Source organism: Parasteatoda tepidariorum, chromosome 2, assembly GCF_043381705.1.
Source record: "Parasteatoda tepidariorum isolate YZ-2023 chromosome 2, CAS_Ptep_4.0, whole genome shotgun sequence".
In the NCBI taxonomy this organism is placed as follows: Eukaryota; Metazoa; Arthropoda; class Arachnida; order Araneae; family Theridiidae; genus Parasteatoda; species Parasteatoda tepidariorum.
This window is the reverse complement of record NC_092205.1, coordinates 42,886,549-42,908,384: the sequence shown is the minus strand read 5'-3', so window position 1 is coordinate 42,908,384 and position 21,836 is coordinate 42,886,549. Positions and strand designations below refer to the sequence as shown.

Below are 21,836 nucleotides of genomic sequence, written 5' to 3'. Positions count from 1 at the left end.
GATTTTTCCTTCTTTTTTTAAAGATGTTTACCTTACCATCATTTTGGAAATAATCATTAGTGTATTACTTCATCGTTTTTTCTTATTTTTAAGATTATTTCCAAATATTTTTTTTTAGTTGGGTTTAACAATAAAAAACGGCTTTTTGTAGCGATTCAGAAAACCAGAAAAATCAGTTATCCGGAATGGCGATGGTCCCGACCGTTCCAGATAATCGGTTCCCTACTGTACCATGCAATTTTTCATTGGAAAACTTTGATTTTTCTTTTTTATAATGTCAAATATTATATTTTGAGAGCAGAAAAATATCATTGAATGAGGATGGAAACTTGGAAAAGCTTATTAAAAAGTGAGTTTTTATAACAAATAATAGTAATAGATGTTAGAATTATTTAAATAACTGATAATTGTTTCTGGAAATTCTAAGACTGGTTATTTTACAGGTATTATATTATATGGGAATTTTACAGGGTTGCCACTCCACAGGGAAAACCTGGAAAATACAGGGAATTTAAAAATCACCTAAAATAACAGGGAAATTTGTTTCTATCTTTTGTCTTTTAAAAAATGGTGACTACTCAAAGCGTAATCTATAGGATATTTAACCATGATATTTCAGCTATACTAAACTATTTCATTTACTATAGCATTATTTAAGTATGTTCAGCTGTTTTTCTAGCAATTAAAACTAATATATATAGTTAGCCCACTATAGCTCACACAAGAGCTCAGTAATTGTTGTTTCCTCTTAATATATTGCTTATAATATGTACAGGGAAAACACAGGGAATTTTTTTTTCAGATTTGAGTGGCAACCCTGAATTTTTTTTTTGGTTTTTAAGTACTTTATTTCAGAAATATAGTCATGTAAAACTTTAGTAGCATATGAACAATGTGTAATACTTTTTGGATCTTTATTTTGGTGTAATGTGATATTTGAATAATACTTAAAGTGTAAAAACTCTAAGCAAAGATTTATGTATATTTTTCATAAAATATCATAAATAAGTTATGAATATTAAGTTTTACTACACCTGATGTTTTAGGGAAATGAAGTTTAAATATACTTATTGAACTGATAAAGTATATTTTGTTTTGTTAATCCAATTAATAAGATTGATTTGGAAAAATTTTTTAGTAAATTCAATGCTATGATTTTAAATCTAGTTGGTTAGGATATAGCAATCACACAAATATATAATTTATCTGAGCTGAACTTTAATATAATTTACCTGAACTGAACTTGAAAATCATTAGATACAAATCACAAGATATTTTAATTCAAAAAAATATTTAATTTGGAGAAATATTTAACTAAAACTCAATGTTATAAATTTGATTAAAATCTCAAAACAATTTTAATAATTAATATTTTAAATGGAATTGAGAATTGAATTAATGAATTAAACTTATATTTAGTTTTTAAATAATAACTACCTCTTGCTTAATTTTCTTGTATTCTAAAGGTTAAATAATGTTTTGCTCATTGTTATTGTTTCTAACAAGGTACGAAAAACTAAACAAATTGTCAAGTGATTTTTGAACTTACATTACAAAATTTAAATATGAAATTTCTGATTCAGTTTTATCACTTACGTTATATTTATAGAAAAGAAATAACAAATTTAAGATATCTTAAGCTTGTTCCGTATGCTTATTCATTACTTCTATTGCATTCAGTTTGTACCATTGCCTTGAAGGGGAAAAAAAAAAATTTCTTTAAAGCCTTAATGAAAATAGACCATTTCTCAACCTTCCCTTAAATCACTTAGCCTAAAGTTTACATTGATGTTTAATGTTTATTTTATATTCAATGCAAACCTTTCTGCGACAATGTACTTGTAGTTTTTAATGTTTATTTTTTGAAGATATTATAAAATTTCAGAACTAAGAGCAAGAAAAATTATTGCTACATGCTTTAAATTGAACAAAAAATGATAAAACCCCTGATTTTGGGTATTTTTCCAAGGCAAGGGTAAATATTTATAAATACCCTACCTACTGGATATTGATCTGACTGACATCCTTAATTCTGCATGATTCTAATATGTTAAATAACCTGTAAATGTATAGTGTATAAAAATAACAGAATAACCTCGGGTTTTATGTCAGATTTCGACAGTTTTTGCCAGGTCTTATCAAAAATAAGTTTTTGACATCAGAATCCCAACCCTGTGTTAAATATTTTTTTTTTTTNGTTTACCATAGCTAAATATTTTTCATTTTTTTTTTTTTTAATGAAAATAATTGTTATGAACTTTTTAAATTTTGCTGCTGTATTAATGCAGAAACAGAATTACAATAAATTTGAGTTTTATAAGTTTGTAAAAACTTCAAAAAAATTAAATTGTAAATATTTTTTTATTATTCTGCGAAATTTTTTTATAATGCTTTGTAAAATTTAAAGACCTCATGATGCAGTTAATAAAAGAGTAAAAGAGCTTTTTTTTAATTTATTTATTGGCATTGCTTTTGCTCCTGCTGGAAACACAATAAAATATTTCAACCTATTAGTTCGAAATTAGCTTGTATACAATTGTATACTCGATCACAGTGCAAAGTATGTCAGACATTGACCCTTAGTCTTAAAAATTTGGTGTCTAAATCATTTAAATATAAACAGGGCTGAGTGCAAAATTATTTTATTACACCATGTTATACGTGCCTGCCAATTAGTTTATCTTCATTGTTGTTAATCCAATAAACCCTTCCCAGGAGAGACACTTGAACGAAAGTTTTGTCTTCGGCAGACGCTTCTTCTTTCATTCATCCCAAATGAATATTCTGCGTTCAGCAGTATAGGCTAAATACCAAATATTTGTGTGTTGCATCTCTAATTTAGTAGCAGTAATATTATAATTTTACAGTGTTGCATTTGTATTAATATGAAATCATAATTTTTTTTTTTTGTTAATAAATAAATGAACAATTTATAATTATTCATAAAATTAATCACTTGGCTAATATGTGAATAAAAATTCATATCTGGCAATTTTTTAAATAAAATTTTATAAATTTAAGAATTGTTTAAGTTTACTAAATGCATAACTCATTAAAAGTGATACATTACTAAGTTGTGTTATTTAAAATATGTCAATTGAAATTATTAAAAATGTGAGTGATTTGTTGCCGTTATTCGTCTGAAATGAATATTCTGTGTTGAGTAGTATAGGCTGAAAACCAAATATTTGTATGTTGCATCTCTAATTTAGTAGCAGCAACTGTTGAGCAGAATCTTGTATCTAATTACAATTTTAAATCTCCCTGAAAAAGTTTTTTTTGCAATAACAGGACCCTATTAGCACAAATTCACAAAAGCAGGACCCTGGTTGAAAGAATGTGACTTAATGTTTATTTTATATTCACAAATTACGAGTAATTTTGAACAGGACCTTTCACAAAATGTCTGGACAGACTTCTGTTCTTTCTAACACTGTTTCAAGTACATAATTTTTGTTATTAATTTTAATGATTTAATTTTATTTTTTCAGGACAAAATATTCGTAAGTTGATTAAGGATGGTTTAATTATTCGCAAGCCAGTTGCTGTCCATTCTCGTGCACGTGTACGCAAAAATAAGGAGGCGAGGAGGAAAGGTCGTCATTGTGGCCCGGGTAAAAGGAAAGGTACTGCTAATGCTCGGATGCCCCAGAAAGTAGTGTGGATTCGTCGTATGAGGGTTTTAAGAAGACTGTTGAAGAAATATAGAGAAGCCAAAAAGATTGATAGGCATTTGTAAGTTAATTTGCTCCTGATGTTTGTGGCCACTGGGTTTATAATTTTTTCTTAACTGTAAGAAGCAAAACAGTTGCCACTAAAAGAAAAAATCAACACTGAATTTAATTTTTGACCAATTAATACTGTCTAGTGTAGTGTTATCAGAATTTTCAGAAACTTAAACTCACTTGCACCGAAATTTACCTTTACTAGATAATGGCCTGCATATTAAATCACTCATTTGGTTATTTTTTCTTTTTAAAAAAAATTTCCTTATTTTATTGATTTATTTTCCTTTAAAAATGAAAACAGAAATAACAGCTAAGACTTTCAGCATGTCAATATACTAAAGGTGGAAATACTAACTCAAGCTGAATTTTTTTTATGTTATCATATGTTCAATTAACCCTATTTATCAGGACATTTGAAGGAATTCGCAAGGCTTACAAAAATAAGATTAATAAAAATCCTGACGCCATTCTTTTATTGCAGTGTGACATTACTTGATCATTTCGCTATTGAAGAATGTGAAAAGTAGCAATCTTTTCATTAAAGTGTAATTCTTTTATTTTTAGCAAAAAAGTTTCATTTTTAAATAAAGGAAATTTGATTTAAAAACTAATTGGGAAGACAAATTAGTTGATGGAATATTTCTTTATTTTCTTATTCATTCGGTCTCCAAAACTGATGAGTAGAAAATATATTCAAGGCAGGGAGGGAATATATTAGTTATTAATTAGCAGTAATAAAAGTAAAGCAAAACGCTCCCAATATTTTACTCAACCAGTGTAATAGTTAACTTTATGATGATCATAAGATTGTACTGTGCATAAAATGGATGCTGCAATAATGGATTACTTCACTTGCTCCGATTTTTACTTTTTGGTGGATCTGAGATAAGATGCTAGCTTAGGTCACAAAAGAACTTGCTCTCTCCATCGAAGCTTGCCCCCCCCCCCCCTTTTTTNNTTTTAAAATTTTGGTAACCCCCCCTTTTTTTTTTTTTTTATTATTATTTGAATTGAGCCTCAAGATATGGGGACGCAGCTGTCTGAAAAATATAGTTCAGATGACAGCAAGACAATAAAGTAATGCTTGATTTGGATTTAACTTTATTGTTCTTATAAACGAATGTTAAGGTTACACATGCCATGTAATAGAGCTTTGTTTGAGGCAATGATATAATACAGTTTATTCCCTAGTTGGTACTTTTTAAAATTGTTGTGGGGTTACTCCAAATAATTGCTTGTTTTACTTACTGATGAGTTAAGATGACGTTACTCTACTGAAACTTTGGTCAAGCTGACTGTTACCATGGAATTGTATCTATTCTACCAAGTTTATTTTCAGCTTTTGTTTATTTAATTTCTTTGGTGATTTGAGTCATATTTTTCTAATTTTAGAAGATGAAGGTAGATCTTATCTGATTTTGATGCTACTTTTAGAACTATCTTCATATTTACGAAATATTGTGGTATTGATCTCTCGGTGATTATTACAGTATTAGAAAGCCAGCTTTTCGGGATAATTGGAAGTTTTTAATAACTGCTTCCTCTAAAAGTTTGTTTTCACAATTGATTAATGATTGGCTTGAGTTTTTTGTTACAATTTTTGAGCAAAGTGCATTAATTATCGAGCAAAAAAACACTGAATAATTTTCAGCGGGTGACTTTATTTATGCTTGTTAAGCATATATTGCATCTGAGATAGCTAAACTATTAGAAATATTTAGACTACTATTTAGTTGACCAACGATATACAATTTGCTTATATGAATGGAGATAAATAGTGAACAATAAGTTCATAGCCGTTTAAAATTATTTAAGAAAATAATGCTCTAAATAGTAAAAGTTCTAACCATTAAAATGTAAGGGAAATATATAAGTTTTATGAAAACATAGTTAGCTTCTATTAGCTTGTAAAAGAACTTAAAGGTTAATTTACGCAACTAGTTACAAATTTTAGATGTTGTATTTTGTCCATTCAAGTACAGATATATTTTTGTTCTTTTAGGTACCATGAACTTTACATGAAAGCTAAGGGTAATGTATTCAAAAATAAGCGTGTACTCATGGAATTTATTCACCGAAAGAAGGCTGAGAAATCAAGAGCTAAGATGTTGTCAGATCAAGCTGAAGCAAGGAGGCAGAAGGTGCGTGAAGCCCGTCGCCGACGTGAAGAAAGGATACAACAAAAGAAAGCAGAATTATTGCAAGCCTTCCAAAAGGAAGACGATTCAGCTGATTTTGTTCGAGGAAAGAAGGAAGAGGAATCCACAAAAAAATAGATCCCTGTTGTACATGATTAATAAAACGAGTATTGTCTTTAAACGGTGTTTTTTTATCTCTATATAATCACATATTTTTAACTTCCATTTCAATCGAACAAGACTTAAGTACTGAACTTTCTGTACTGGGTTCTTGTGCGACTGCTGCTTTTTTTGTTTCACAAAAAAAATTCATAATATTTAGAAACAAAATTTTAAAGTATGAAGTGAGGAACTTCCACTATTTTAAATGCTGCAAAAAATTTGTCATTCCAAGAAGTTCAGTTATCTCAGTTTTGTTATGTGAGTGTAGTGACCATATAATTTACGTATCTTTATAAATTTGGTATGATCAATAATATTGTTTTATCGAATATGCTTTTATAAATTATTTTAAGTCTAAATATATTTTTGAGTGCTTAAAAGGTGCCTTTTTTGTTGTAAACAGGATATCCGCGCACCTGAATCGTAAATTTCGCTATTGAACAAAATTTGTCATGATTTTATCTATTTTCTAAAAAAAAGTCATGGATTTAGGTCTCTGAAAAATCTTTTTTAAAATTTAATTTAATAATCTGAATTTGCTATAAAATATTTTTATCGTGTTCTTTAACAGTTATGGTGTTCTTTCAAAAAGTGAAAGAAAAAGCATTTCTAGAGCGAATTATCTTTTATTAACTTCTGTGATTTCAGAATTTTTGTTATTTATTTTATTTAACTTATAATTCTAGCTGAAGCAAGCCAGTAATTGGCGAATTTTTTAAAATGAGGACAGAAAAATCGGGAGTATTTCTTTCTTTTCGGATGAACAAGAAAAAGTATCATAAAATGTAATTCTGCAGAAAAAAATTTTTTTTTTGCTTTTGTATTTTTTTTTCCAGCTATTTTATTGCTTCATCTCTTTCTTTACTCTTGCTTTTTTTTTTAAATATGACGATGCAGAGTCTGGCAGTTTTGGTTATGCCTATCATTTCAATTTGTTATAATATTTTAAATTTCTTGTCTTACTACATTCGGGTCTGGTTACAAGGTTCGTTTATTTTTGAGTGCTCGAAACGTGTTGATTTCTATTACCATCAAGTATACTGAATTACATTTGGGTGTTGATCAATATTTTAAGCATCTTTCTTTAACTATAGAATTAGTGCCAAACCTTAAGATTTTGTTGCCGGGTATATTAGTCGTTGTTGAAATTGATTTATCAATCGTGCTGAGAATAAATTCATTTATCTTTGAAGTTTTGTAAAAAGACGCGATATATATAAAACTTAGTGAATATGTACACTGCTCAAAAAAATTAGGGGAGCACATGGTTTTAATGAAATTACGCAAATATTTACACCGATAAGTAACAGAAAAGTAATCATTTATGATGTAAGACCAAGCAGGAAAAAGAAGAAAACTTCATATGCAAATAAAAGTTCATGACGTCACAAACCAGAAAAGAAGATAAGAGCAGAAATCGGGATGTAGCAGAGACGTCTGTTTCACTGCCGTTACTCAGAAAGTTGATTTCTCAGTTATTGTTTTCGAGAAAGGGTGACTTGAAAATGTCTCAACGTGATTTACCTGAATCTATTGCATGGCGCATCATCGGCAGACTGGAATCCGGGCGAACACAACGCAGTATGGCGGACGTTGTTGAAGTCAGCAGAAGTGTTGCAAGACTGTGGAATCGATTCCAAGAGACTGGAAATGTGAGTCGTCGGCCACGTGCAACAACTGCAGCTGATGACCGGTATATACAGTTAACAGCTCGTCGTAAGAGAACAAACAATGCTACTCAGCTGCAAAGACAGTTTCTCGTGGCAACAGGACGAAGAGTTTCCGCCCAAACAATACGGAATAGGCTCCATCAGGGAGGTCTCAATGCCAGTAGGCCCATGGTCTGCATTCCATTGACCTGAAGCCACCGTGCGGCTCGCAGAGGATGAGCTGCTGAACATCAAGATTGGGAGCCACGTATTGTTTACAGACGAGTCTCGATTCAATCTGGAGAGTGACACCCGACGTGTTTTGGTGTGGAAGGAAATGGGCACTCGAAATAACCCCACTTTCATTCGTGAAAGGTCACACTACAGACGAGCTGGTTGGATGGTGTGGGGTGGAAGCATAGGTGGACGTCCTGTATATCATTCGGAACGGTACTTTGACGGCCCGCAGATATGCAGACGAGATATTGAGACCACATGTCATACCCTTCGCAGCAGCCATTGGAGATTCCTTTGCTTTACAAGATGATACTGCGAGACCACATACAGCTCGTCTTGTGGAGAACATGCTGGAAGCTGAAACAATACAGCGTATGGAATGACCAGCGCGCTCTCCTGACCTGAATCCAATCGAGTATGTTTGGGACGTGCTCGGGCGACGCATTGCTGCGAGACCAAGGCCTCCATTAACTCTCCGTGACTTGGAGATTGCCCTTCTTGAGGTGTGGAACTGTATTCCCCAAACTCTCATCGATACCATCATCGCATCCAAGGGAAGCAGGTGTGCAGTAGTCTCAGCTATTCGAGGAGACCATACGCGTTATTAACAGTACTGCATCATTTCCAATCGTTACTTTTTTATAGTTTGCATGTAAACCAATTGTTGCCTTAAATCGGCTATTTGTTTTTTTTCCATAGTTTCCATGAATTTAAGCTTAATTCCATATGTTTTTTCGTCTTTTTTTCTGTATCGCGCATTAATACGTATGCGCTATCCATTTCATGCAGCTCTGTGGATGTCTCGCACGATTTTCTTACTTTCTTTGCTTGCTCCCCTAATTTTTTTGAGCAGAGTAGTTATAATCTATTCCAGATACTGTTTTTTTTTTATTCAACACCAGACATTTCCCACGTAGATTAACTCACATTTGATATGTGTAAAACGAAATTCCCGTGGCACGTTTTTTTTGGATTTTTTTTCCAACTGAGAGGCATATATCTGAGTACTTGTCGGATACTATTGTATCTTTTCCTAATGACCCTGGTATAAATATAAGTGATAGTCAATGACAAACATAAGATAAAGTACCAAATATGGGAGGCAAGGTTAAAAGAGAAATGTTACGCAACTTTTTTACCATATCTAATAGCTTGAACTTAATTCGTGGACGAGACGCGTCTAAGAGGATTATTTCCAATTTTTACAGAAACTTAGCTCTTTTTTTTCGCCAGTTCTACCCATCGGCGGAATGCTTAGAATCTGGACTAATCGTAAAGCGTCCTTCGGATACTACGTGGTCCACCCATTAGAATAAAGAAGAGCTTCTGTAAACTGGACTCTATAGAGCATATATGCTACTGAAGAAGCTGGAAAATATTGTGTAAACAGAATTTTATGGTGATGTGTTATCAAGAACAAATAAGCGTACGGATAAAAGGTTTTCCTTTCGATGATGGTCTGAAATTAATTGAAACCTTGATTGGTTTTCTCAGTGGACAGAGAGAAAAGTTCTCTACTCATGAAAGACCATTTCCAAGGAAAATTTACCTAATTTTAAATATGAAGATGAGGCGAAGTACTTCACCAAAGATTTCTCGTTTAACACTTTATTATGAAATATTTAAAGTTAAGTTTATCTTTCATTAATCGACACATTAATTAGTCAATTAAAATCTCTTTCAATGGCGTAGAGCAAAGCTCTGGTGACACTCGGGGACCGATCAAGACAAATTCAGGAACAAGGCCCACCAAATTTTTCGGGCCCCTTACAAAATAATTTAAAACTAAATTACTGAAGAGTAGTCCTAATAATAAAAAAGAATCTATTGAACTGCATGATTCAAAAGAATTCTAAGAAATTCATCTAATTTTAAGAAATTTTGAAAGCAGGCAATTGAAGATTATTTTTCTAAGATAAAGTTTGCATATCTATAAATTAAAGGCAAATATGAAACAACAAAACAATGCTATATCAAAATAAAAATAGTTTGGTGACCACAAACAATTGAAATCAGTAATTTTTGCTGAAAGTCACTATGATTAGCTGAATTATTTATTTAGTACTTAAACCAACACAAAGCTACATAATTTTTGAGGCCCCTCAGAAATTGTGGGCCCATGCCTATTGTGCCTAGGTAATAATCAGGCTCTGAGTGATACTTCGCATGCTGCTTTTATCATTAGCGTGTAGAGAGTTGTAGAAAATGACGTTAGTTTTTGTCCTGTTTTTCAAATGAGATTAAAAACATTTAAGGTAGAAACTATTTGGAACTGAGAACTAGATTGATAATAGTTCTGAAAGAAAGCGGCTTGGAAATTTTAAAAATTATTTTTGACTGTTAAATACGAAAAATATTAAGAAAGGGGAAAATGTAGTACATCCCTATACAACTGGGAAGGGTCAAGACATGGAACCGCTCTTCTCCCCAGATACCGTTTTCGAGCGTTCACGTATTCTTAAGCAATATACATAGACAAAAACTGTTAGGCAGCACTCGGATTGCAATATGCACTTAGTTATTGATAAAGTAAAGCAATATGCGGAATAGTTTACAATTGCAATCCCGATATATGCAATACAATACTAACTTCTCTAAAAACTACCGTTTTTTTTAGAAGGAAGTTTTTTTTTTTTTTACCTGGAAGTTGCCACGACTTGGCGATTGTTTTGCCACAGATCACGGTTACCCGAAATACAGTTGTCCAGTATACCTCACTGATGCTTTTCTTTCTTTCTTTAAGGTTAAGTGCCACGTGTGGTATAGGTTTACCTGGTATGCTCTACATTGATGTTAAGAGCCACTGCCCCGTATACTACAACAGCGTAACATTTAAACAATATTATTATTTTTTCTTTCGACTAAAATTGAGTGATTTGATCAAATCTTCTCTAAAACTTTCTTTAGAGAAATCACCTCACGCAGTTTTTATTTTAACATCTTCCGTGGAGCATCATCTCGTGTACCTAAGAGATTTATCAAATCACCGTTTTTAATCGCTTTTGCGAAATAAATGTGTTAAAAGTAAATAACAGATGTACACAGTTCCCAAAGTGCAAAACATATCACCCAAGATTACTTTTGCTCTAACGATCAGATTTTCATCAACTAAGTACTATCAATTAAGTCATTGAATAGACCTTGGCCAAAGAATACCAAGCCAAGGAATAGATAGACATATCTATTTTTTTCCGATTTTTGAATATCAATATGTATGGATTAGCCGCAATCTGGGAAAGTATGGCGAGGTAGGAGAGTGGTCGAAAGTTAGAACCCCTTATTGTTAGTTTTTTTTGGGTATTTCACTATATCCCGGTGAATTTTTAAGCAAATTAAAAATTTTTGCATACGATTATAAAAAGACAAGAGACGCTCGTTTACATTTCAAAAAATCATTTAATAATCCAATGTAATTCTGATATTTAGTAATATTATGAGTCAATACATTTTCCTTTTTTTTGCTATTTTAGGATATAAAACATATTTTTCAAAATGTTTTATATCCTAAAATCAGTTCAAAAATTTTCAATGAACGTAGAACAAATATTACAATGCTTTATAATTTTTGAAATGACTCATAATAATTTTGAAGAGTGAAACATTGTTTTAGTTCAATATTTTTACTTTATTTACGTCATGTCATAAGGCATTTTTAGCGCAATTTTCGCATTTTTAAAGGGCATTTTTTGCACTTTTTAAGGGAATTAGTTGAGATTTTTTAGGTAATCAAAATCCGGGCTCTACTTATAAGCGTCCTTTCCTTCTAAGTATGTGTCACGCTTTCAGTAGATACTTTCTTTTTTATACCTCAGTCTAACTCGAAAGCTTTTTTCGCAATGTTCAAAAAAAAGTATAGTACAGTTTATGAATAATTAATAAATAAATAAATTAATAAATAAATTAATTAAATTATATTTCGAAATTATTCAAGCAAATGGAGCTTGTAAGCATATTTTTTTATTTTTTTTATCTTGGAATAGAATGTAATTACAGATTTTGAAATTTTTTAATGCATTATGCATGAAAAAAAATTTGTAATATTTACGAATTATTTAATTTTTCGAACAACGAATTTTTTTTTGGTCAGAGTTTTTTTTGTAATATTACAGTTGATTTCTTGATATAAAATATAAATAAGCAGAATATTGTTGCAAAATTACGAAATGGGCATGACTTAGTTAAGCGGGTACTTCGTATTTTTTAAATGTAAGAATTTGTGACAAACCTTCTTTCATTTTCTGAGAAATTTTCATTTTGATCTTTTTCAAATATGATCCCCTTCTGTGGGCTATCATTTTCTTAGCTTTCTTTGTAAAACTATCTTCAAGACAAAAAGTAGAAAGGTAAAATTTATATATATTAAAAAAAAGTTTTTCATTATGATAACATTAGTTTACTGAATTGCGTATAACTGAAAAGTTCGAAGAACACATTATAAATTGCTCACTAAATAACTTTTTTATTTAACTTTTTATTTTATTTTCAGGTACGACGGAATAAATCTATATTTACAATAAAACATGATCTATTTTTAAACTCTGACTTTTTAGTGCCTTTATATAAACTTAACATTTTCTTCTAATAAAATATTTGCACTTATTTTTAACATGTCTATCCAATAAGCTTTAAGCAGGAGCACTTGTTTATAACACTTTCTTCCAATAAACTTTGCGCACTTATTTGTTACACGTTCTTCCAATAAGTTCTGATATCTTATTTATAGGATATGCTATATTAATAATCACTGTGTACTTATTTCTTACATGTTTTTCCAGAAAACTCTGAGCATTTATTCGATAATATTTTTTAAATAAACTCTGCGCACTCATTTGTAGCATGCTCTTCTAATGGGCTCTGAGCACTTATTTGTTACACGTTCTTTTATTACGCATTTTTTCACTTTTTGTGACATGTTATTCAACTTCATGCGCTAATTTGTAACTAATCTTTTAATAAGCTTTGTGCACTTATTTGTAACATGTTCTTCCCATAAACTCTTTGCACTTATTTGTAATATGTTCTTCCCATAAACTACGTGCACTTATTTGTAATATGTTCTTCCCATAAACTCCGTGCAATAATTTGCAACATGCTATTTTAATAAGCTCTGTGTACTTATTTATCACATGTTTTCTCGTAAGCTCTGAGCTATTATTTCATAATTCTTTTGATAAACTCTATGCACTTACTTGTAACGTATTCTTCATATGAGTTCTGAGAACTCACTTGTAACATGTTCTTTTAATAAGCTTCGTGCATAGCTTGTGCACAGCCCTTGATTTTGTAATATGTTCTTCCCATAAACACCGTGTACTCTTTTGTACAATCTCTGAGTACTTATTTGCTATAATTTTTTTTTAAGGATAACGTTTCTTACCACAAGGCACTTCGCACTTTTCCTTTAGAACCAAACTTCGTATTTCGCTCAAAATTTCTTTTGCCCTTGGGACATCGTTTAGCAAAAAAGAATTACAGCCAACACCGACTATTGGAAAATCAGTTTCAATGATTTTTCCTTCTGGAGACTTAAAAGGAAAAAAAACAACAAGAGTTAATCACTTGAATTATTTATTTAGTACACAGAATAATAGTTATTTAGTACATAGTTATTTAGTACATAGTAGATATTTAGTACATAGAATTATCATACACTGTTAGATGCGAAACGCGTCAAACATCATTTCCATTTGATGCAATCATAACAAATCAAGAAATGCTCCCTCTTTTAAAAAATGAACTAAAAGTGTTCCCTCTTCACAAGAAAATACTAACGTTTCACCCATACTTCTGTATAGACTGTAAGCGGACATATTTGGTTCGTAACACTTTCGGTCTAATTTACGGGTAGAGAAATATCCGATTGTTGCACTTTTGGTTACGCGATTAGACAAACTCCTTTTGTAACCAGATTTCGCATCGGGAGATTTGCATTTTATTTTATATTTTATAACCGTCGTTGAACAGTGGACCCAATTTTATGGGTTTACTTCTAATGTTCAACTCCGTAGCCTTGTAATTTTGAACCCAATCCAAAAGACAAGGGAACTCCTGGATCGAATATTAGGAGAAATTTGCCTTCGAGGAGGACTTTTTGATGGAACTAACCCGCATTTGCGTTACATAGAAAGGAAGACCACGAGAACCTCTCATGGTTAGCCTGACAGCAAGGGGACTCTAACCCATGAGCCATCTACCACTGAGGATATTTCTCGTAAGCACTGTGATAGGTGCAAGCCGGATGCGGAATTCGTATCGACTGGGATTCAAACCCGGTTCGCCTCATTGGAAGGCGAAAGCTCTATCCCCTGACCCATCGCGGTTCGAGAGATTTGCATTGGAGAGATTTTGCACAGCATTACGGGTTACTGTTGCTCGAGTTTCACGCTGCGTGAGCAGAAGCTTCTCTACAAATTGAAGCATCGCAAAGGGTCAGAAAATATGGTTAGTGTCATGGTTAAAGCAAGGCAAAGGTTATGCAAAATCTCTCTATTGTCGTAAATTTATCGTTCGTGATCGAATCGTGATCTAAAGTGAGTTGATTTAATAATATTGTTGAGCTTGAACTCAAACTTGGTTTAATTTAACACCTTAGAAAGGTTTCAGTAAATTTGCAGCATATCATGATTCATGGTAAAGGTATTATGGTTGACCGTTTAGCTTTTTATTCATTTATTTATTTTTTATTTGAAAGTTTATTCGTAGGTCATGTTTTTTTTTATTTTGAAATTATTTTTAATTAAAGAAACAGAAAGACCTTATGTTTGGTTATCAATTCTGCTGATAATTAGTAATTCTACAAAACATTATTTTATTTATTTATTTGTTTTTAAATTTTTTGTTGCATTTTCGTTACGTTAATGTGTCTTTTTTTTTTTGCATAAAAATCCTATTTGACTTCGGTTTTATTCAGTATTAAACGGAGTTCAGTTTTTTCCCCCGTTAAGTCTTAGTTGCGTTTTTAGTAAGTTTTCTGAGTTAAGTTTATTTGTTAATGTCACATTTCAAGTATCTCTCTCACTGTTTGTCATTTCCAGTGTGTGAAAGTTTGATCATTTCACAGTTTCACGGCACAAGAGGCGGATGCGCTGCTCTAAATACAAGGCTTTGAAAAACTTTATGTTATGCAAACTCAAGATACGCTGACTAAATCAAATAGTTCTAAAAAACTATGTTTGACATAAAAAATAAGAACGTGGAAAGAAATAAAAAGAGAAGACAAAGTCAACAAAAAACCTCGTCTCGTTAAATCTTTTNCACAGTATAAATGGCTGCTTGTACCCTGAAAAAGCGAAGAAATATCTTAACAAAACTATTTACTTTCTAGCTTATTTTCTAGAATAATAGTAAAATATACCTGCCTACCCAAACTTATTAAATATTAATAATCAAAAAATTCTACAAGCTTTGGTAATAACAAATAATTTAATTTTAAACAAGCTAGAACGGTTTTGTTCGGTTTTTCCAGGGTACAAACAGGCATGAATATTTCAAAAACTAATTTTTATTTTCTCAAATAACGTAATTTTGGCGATTGTCTGCATTCCACAGCATTCGTTTTTTGAATATCGTGTTGACGATGTCAGTTGACATAGTACAACGTTTGTAAATGCAGAGAGATGTCGATCGACGTTCCCCAACGTTTCTACAATACTGTACAATATTGGTTTGCAATATTGAATATACGACATAAAAGGGGTCCATTTTTATAATATTTCGCTACGATATTGTACAATGTTCAAAGCTACGTTTTTACGATATCGTTTTGGTGAATTGTGCTACTTGGGTATAATATTAATATGATAATGCTGAAAGAAAGAACTCGGTACAGGTGAAATACTGCAAAAGATATGATGCAATAATATGATGGCGCGTTTTTTCAATCTGCGGCGTAAAAATATATCGGAAGCAGTAACCCGGAAGTCTTGAAAGAGCAATTTTACCACTAGTGCTACCATCCTTAGCTTTATACTATCACCCACCCATTAAAAAATCGTAGTAAGAGCCGTCACCACTGCTTTAGGTGTTCAGCTTTTAATGTTACATTTGTCCCGCAGTGGACTGATCGTTAAGACACGGTTCCCAGCAGATCACCGAAGTCAAGCATCACTGGCTGCGGTCAGTGTGCGGGTGGGTGACCACTTGGATCAGCCTGCGTATGGACCGAGGGTGTGCGGTATTGGTCCTCGTTAAACTGTTCTACCGTAAAGTGCTCGACTTCGCGTGCAGGTCGTCGGGCTACCGAAGCGGGGGGGGGGCATCCCCTCCGCAGAGGATCAAAATTGTGATGGCATGTCTTCGGTTCATCCTCAGGGATGTATCCCAGACCGTCGCCAATAGCCCATTGTGCAGCTCTAGTGCGACGTAAATGAACAACAACAACGTTACATTTTGTTTTGCTGCTTTGAAGCTGCGACTTAACGTGAAATTACGAAGGTGTATAGAAAAATGTACAAAGAGTTTGATGGAATATAAAAATTTAAGATTGGTTAATTAGATTTAAAATTATTAATTGTTCAAACTTTTAGCGAAAAACATCAGGCAAGCTACTCAGCATTCGAAGGAATGCAACTGACTGTTGAATTGAAATTTGATATGCAGTAGGAATCCTATTTGTTTATGTACTTAATACAATCTTTTATTGAAATTCCAATTTATTAATCCAAATCAAAAGTTATTACAATTTTAAGTGTTTTTTCGAAATTTTTTTTTTTGCTTCACGTTTCTTCTTGCGCAAAAACTATCAGACTTAGAAATTTGGACACTTTAATGTAATTATACTTCTTGTATAATTCGTAATGAGTCGCGAATTTTTTATGTGAATTGAATTCCAAGGTATTAGGGATGAGTTTGGTAAAAAATAAAAGAAACTGAAAATAGATAACCAAGAATATTTTATGCAAGACACATTTTAATTATTAAAAAAAAACCTGAAATTTGAGCAAGGACAAAGTATGTAGGAAGCATTATACTTAGAATATTATCAAAGTTTTAATAAAAATTTCCAAATCATGTTGCATGGTTTTTATATGGTGTGAACATGAAGCTCGATGTGCGAATTTAAATCACTTGAATATGAATAGCGATGTGTAGTTTTAAATCATGTCAATATGTATCGCGATGTAAATTTTTTATTTGTGTGACTGCTATTTTAAATCCTATTTACATAGGTAGAAACACACACAAAAATGAATTTTTTCCCGAAATAGTGGAAAAAATTACTCATCCATGAAGGGTTAAAAATTATTACATTAGTTTCAAGAATGTAATTTTAAATGACTCAAATAAAATTTGATCGCAATTGGTCAAATGGTTCCAGAGAAATCAAATTTAAAAAAAAAAAAAAAAAAAAAAAAACTCNGACACTCTGTCTAAAAAAAAAAAAAAAAAAATCTATTTACAATTTGATTTCTTAGACAGATTTTGTTCAAATTTTATGTTTTGTCACATAAAATTACATTCCTTAAACATTTCTCTACCTTACAATTCAAAACTTCTTAGACTATTTTTAAATAAAATAATTTTTAATATTTATTCCAAACTAGCTTCAAATGTTTTGAAGTTTTTGCTTAAATGATAATTACATGGTTCCCATTCAAATTTAGTAATAAAACTCCCCAGAACAGAAAATTTCAATAAAATTCCAGAATACATTTTTCAATAAAAACTATTTCATTAAAAATATATTTTGTTCAAAAAGCAACTAAACTTTCATTTTGTTAGAAAATATGTCAAAGGTAAAATTTTGAAGGAAAAAAAAAAAATATTACGCTAAGTTTTAATATGTCAAGAACATAAATTATAAAAAAAGCAATATTTTGCACAAAAAATTCAACAATTTAAAATCTTAAATGAAATGAAGAAAAAACTTCTGAGTCATACCAATTATTAATCTTCCTTGTTGCGGGCAGACAAATTTGGTATTATACACTTAATTTTTAAAAAATAAGTTGAAAGATGGTTACATTTAAGAAAAATTCAGAACCAGAAATTAGAATATATACTTCACAAAATACTCTAATTTACAGGTAACTATTTTACAAGAGAATAAAAGAAGTAGATGTTAAATTTATTTTGAACATCATTTACTATTTATTGTCAGCTTCAATTTTAAAATTGCTTGTTTTCCAAACTAGTTACAAGAATTTGTCAGGTTTTGGCTACAAATTGTAAATTCCCTGACAATTCTTAGGCATTTCTGATCATTTATTATTTAAGCCTATGAAGTCAAAGTTAAGGATTTAGTTTAAAAAAATTAACTTTGAAAAAAAAAAGTTTGTTTCTTTGCATTAAGCGAACCAAAGTTTTTAAATTTGGAGAGGGTGATGTACGCAGACAGATAAAGTTTCAGTGAATGAAATTCAGCAAATATTAGTAAAACAGCTTCACACATTATTTCAGTAAAAAAAAAAAACAGTCAATTTCAGCAATGAATTTTTATTTGTGAGGAAATTTTATTTTCTTTCTTCAATAATAAAAATATGAAATAAATGATCAAAAGTTCATGGTTTTTACACAAAAATAGAAATGATACAATGAACTGCAAAGAAACTTTTTGAGAAGTTAAGTCAATAAGAGCATAACATAGTTCAAAATTGAGCAAATTAGCACAGCTCTAATAGAGTAATAGATAGTATTAGAATTCATTTTGATGCAGTAACAATGCATTTAAGTTCAAATTGATATTTTCCCTTTACTTTTAATGCTTTAAATAAAAATAAATATTTTCAGTATTGCATAGTTAGATGTATATTTTTAATATCTTCATTAATAATTTAATATTTTCAATGTTTATGTACATTAATAGAAGATAGCTACTTATGAACAAAATTAATTATGCTAGTAAGAAACTGACACAGGATGAAAGTGAAAAAGAAAGGAAAACAAAAATGAATGAAAAGGGGGCTGCAAGTATACCAAGTGGCAAAAGCAAAAGGCAGAATTACTGCCCAAACGAAACAAAATAAAATAAGTGTAATACAGCTACAACACTGCAAATTAAGTATTAGACACATCTGAAGTTCAAAAAGAACGACAAATCACAATTTTAACAACGTAGCAAGTATGAAATAGCTAGTTTGCCTTAAACTATATTTAAGGCTCATCTGTCCAAAAACTCCTGACAGAGAACAATCTTATTTTACAGGACATCTTCATTGATGTTAGGAATGTTCTAAATGAAACTGTAGGTTTATTTAACACACAAACACACTCACACTTCATGCATTCACGCTTTTCCAAGATTCACACACACATAGATATAATATATATATATTTTTACAACTTGAAGATAAATTCAATGTACAATATATTTAGCCTTCAAAAAATTCCTTGCAAAACAAAAAAAAAAGAAAAACTTTTTATCGGCTTTCACACAAGACAGATGTACGCTTTACTGTAACAAAAGTTAAACATAGACACAGAGTGAAGATTGTTGGTTTCAACAAAGAAAAATAGACAAAGCCTTCCTGGCTTTTATTTCCTTTTCAAAAATATAGCTGTTTCCTTCAGTAAGAACTGATGACAAATATACATTCTGAGCACCTAATCTGCCACATAGCTTTATTATTTTTTTTTAATTAATTTTTTTTAAAGACAATTAAAAAGGTTTTGAAAAGAATAAACAGAAAAGAAAAAAAAAGTTTCTAAAACACAGCATCTACTGCTCAATGGACAATCAGTTCACATTTTTACGACGCACACACATACATACACAGAGAATCATAAGTTTCTTTTCTTTTTTAATATCACAGTTTTTCTGGTTTGTAAAGATGTAAGAGGACACAAAAACAAATAAATTCATAACTCCTTCTAATGTTATAGATATAAATTTTTTCTTTTTACTTAACAGAAAAAAACTTTTTCAGAGTAAGAAAAAAAAAATTTTTTTACTCTGAAGATGAGACTCAACAGAAAAAAAGGACAACACCAACATATACCTAACCTTAAAATATAGTAACTCTCAATAGGCCAAGGTTCATTATCCAAACATGCTAACAAAACACAAACAATAATCAATTGTGAACAACTGTAGACTATTGCTGCCTTTCTACTTCTTCAACTAAGAGTGCTTTCTGGTGAGAAACAGGAGGCATATCAGGCATTTTTTGTTTCAGCACATCATTTCCGAACCATTTGGCAAGATTAACCGGTGATGAACGATTTGCAGATGCTTGGCCAGGTAAAAGGTGTTGATGCTTTGAATCTGTAAAGAAAATATAATGTAGAAATGTAAGTAAAATAAAAGTAAGGAAGAAGAAAAGAACATGAATTTAGATTTTTTCCCCAATAAAAATGATAAACTTTTAATTTAAAATTGTACTAATGAGATGAGCAAAAATATAAAGTCAAATTTAGATCCGAGAAAGAATATATTACCATACCTTCCAACTTATGGGGATTTTAAAAATAATTCTTTCTAGTGGTAGCGGACCAAAGTAGAAATTTTTAAAGCAAATGGATCTCTCATAAAACTTTTATCAGAACTTAAGAATCTAGCCATATGGCCTGCACTTTTATAAGTAATAGTGGACAAGTTAAGCTAAAATAAATTTTTTTTAAATATTAAGACATTAATTTTGCTACCGTCTGAAAAGAAGATTTCTGAAACTACGGAAATTCTGTAGCAGTTGGAGGGTATGTATTACTATGTTTTTAAATTATTAAAACAGTATCTATATACATCTGTTTCAATAATCATTATTCAATTTACATCTTTAAAAACTTAATCTTCTACACAGTTTCAATAATTACTTACAATTATTTACATTACATGGTTACCACTTAATTTTAGAAAAAAAAAATTCACCGACTTTTCCAGGTATTTCAGGAAAATGTCAATGTAAATCCGGACCATATTTTATTTATACCATGCATTTTTTCACCAGAAAAGTTTCACTAAAATGCAGCATTTTTACAACAAATATTTGTAATAGATGTTAGAATCATTTAAATCGAATCTCAATAACTGATTACTGGCACTGACAATTCTAAGGCTTTTTTCCAGGTATGGAGAAAAAAAAAAAAAAAATGCAAATTTCTGATTATTCCTTGCTTTTTAGAATCAAAATATAAAATTCCCTGACAATTCCAGGTTTTTTCTGTTATCTCTGATCCATGAAAGTCCTGTTAGTTTTTAAAAGAAAAAAAAAAATCAAGAAAGAAAGAATTATTATATGCCAGTCTCTCTAAAATTTTGCCGGTTCCGGGCACTGCCCACATGTTATAGCATTCACGCATAACAATATTAATATCCCATTTTCTATCGGACAAATATTTTACAAGGTATAGTTCAAAGAAATTTATTGTGCATCTATATAAATAAAAACATATTTATTAGATTTTGTTAAAATAAATTTTAAAAAAATTAAATTTAGATTGACGGTGAGGTTGTAGAATAATTAACATAAAACTTTTCTAGGAAGTTGTGACTTCAGCTGATAGTAGAGTTCACAATTTCAGTAGCATTTATTAGTGTAGCTCGTGTTAAACATACTATATTTTAAAAATATAGCAACAAAATGACAGTATATTAATTTTTTTTTTTAAAAAAAACTATATGGGTTTAACTTTTAATCATTCCATAACTATAAACGTAATTTGCGTTCAAGAAAATCTTTCTTAGTATAATATCTTGATTGCTTAAAAAGAAATTTTTATATCATCACCAATGTTGAACAGAAGATTAATATAGCGGTTCTGGAGCCCTTAATGTTATGATTCATTCTCCTTATCCTATTAATTTTGAACCCTAAGAAGAAAAAGATCAGTATTCATGAAAGTAATGGAGATTTAGTTAACTTCTTTTTTCATTTTTGAGAAAAATCACTTCAGAAATTAGTGTAAAGTATTTTTTCACTTCCCAAACCAAATATTCCTGTTGAAAATTGTCATTTGGTTACAAAAAATAAGTTTAAAGTATCCGT

General features: G+C 30.8%; 2 protein-coding genes across 3 annotated transcripts in view; one reads left to right on the top strand and one right to left on the bottom strand.

Moving 5' to 3' along the window:
- Nucleotides 1-6,047, top strand: part of LOC107445993 (ribosomal protein L19) — an 11,034-nt gene extending 4,987 nt beyond the window's left edge. The window contains exons 3-4 of the mRNA XM_016060520.3: nt 3,492-3,735; nt 5,731-6,047. Coding sequence (XP_015916006.1) covers nt 3,492-3,735; nt 5,731-6,004 — 518 coding nt within the window. The 3' untranslated portion in view covers nt 6,005-6,047. The remainder of the gene's footprint in view (nt 1-3,491; nt 3,736-5,730) is intronic.
- Nucleotides 6,048-18,332: 12,285 nt separating this feature from the next.
- Nucleotides 18,333-21,836, bottom strand: part of LOC107445990 (eukaryotic translation initiation factor 4E transporter) — a 30,555-nt gene continuing 27,051 nt past the window's right edge. For both annotated transcript variants that reach the window (XM_016060515.3, XM_043047674.2), the window contains one exon: nt 18,333-20,116. In XM_016060515.3, the coding sequence (XP_015916001.2) occupies nt 19,947-20,116 (170 nt within the window). In that variant the 3' untranslated portion in view covers nt 18,333-19,946. The remainder of the gene's footprint in view (nt 20,117-21,836) is intronic.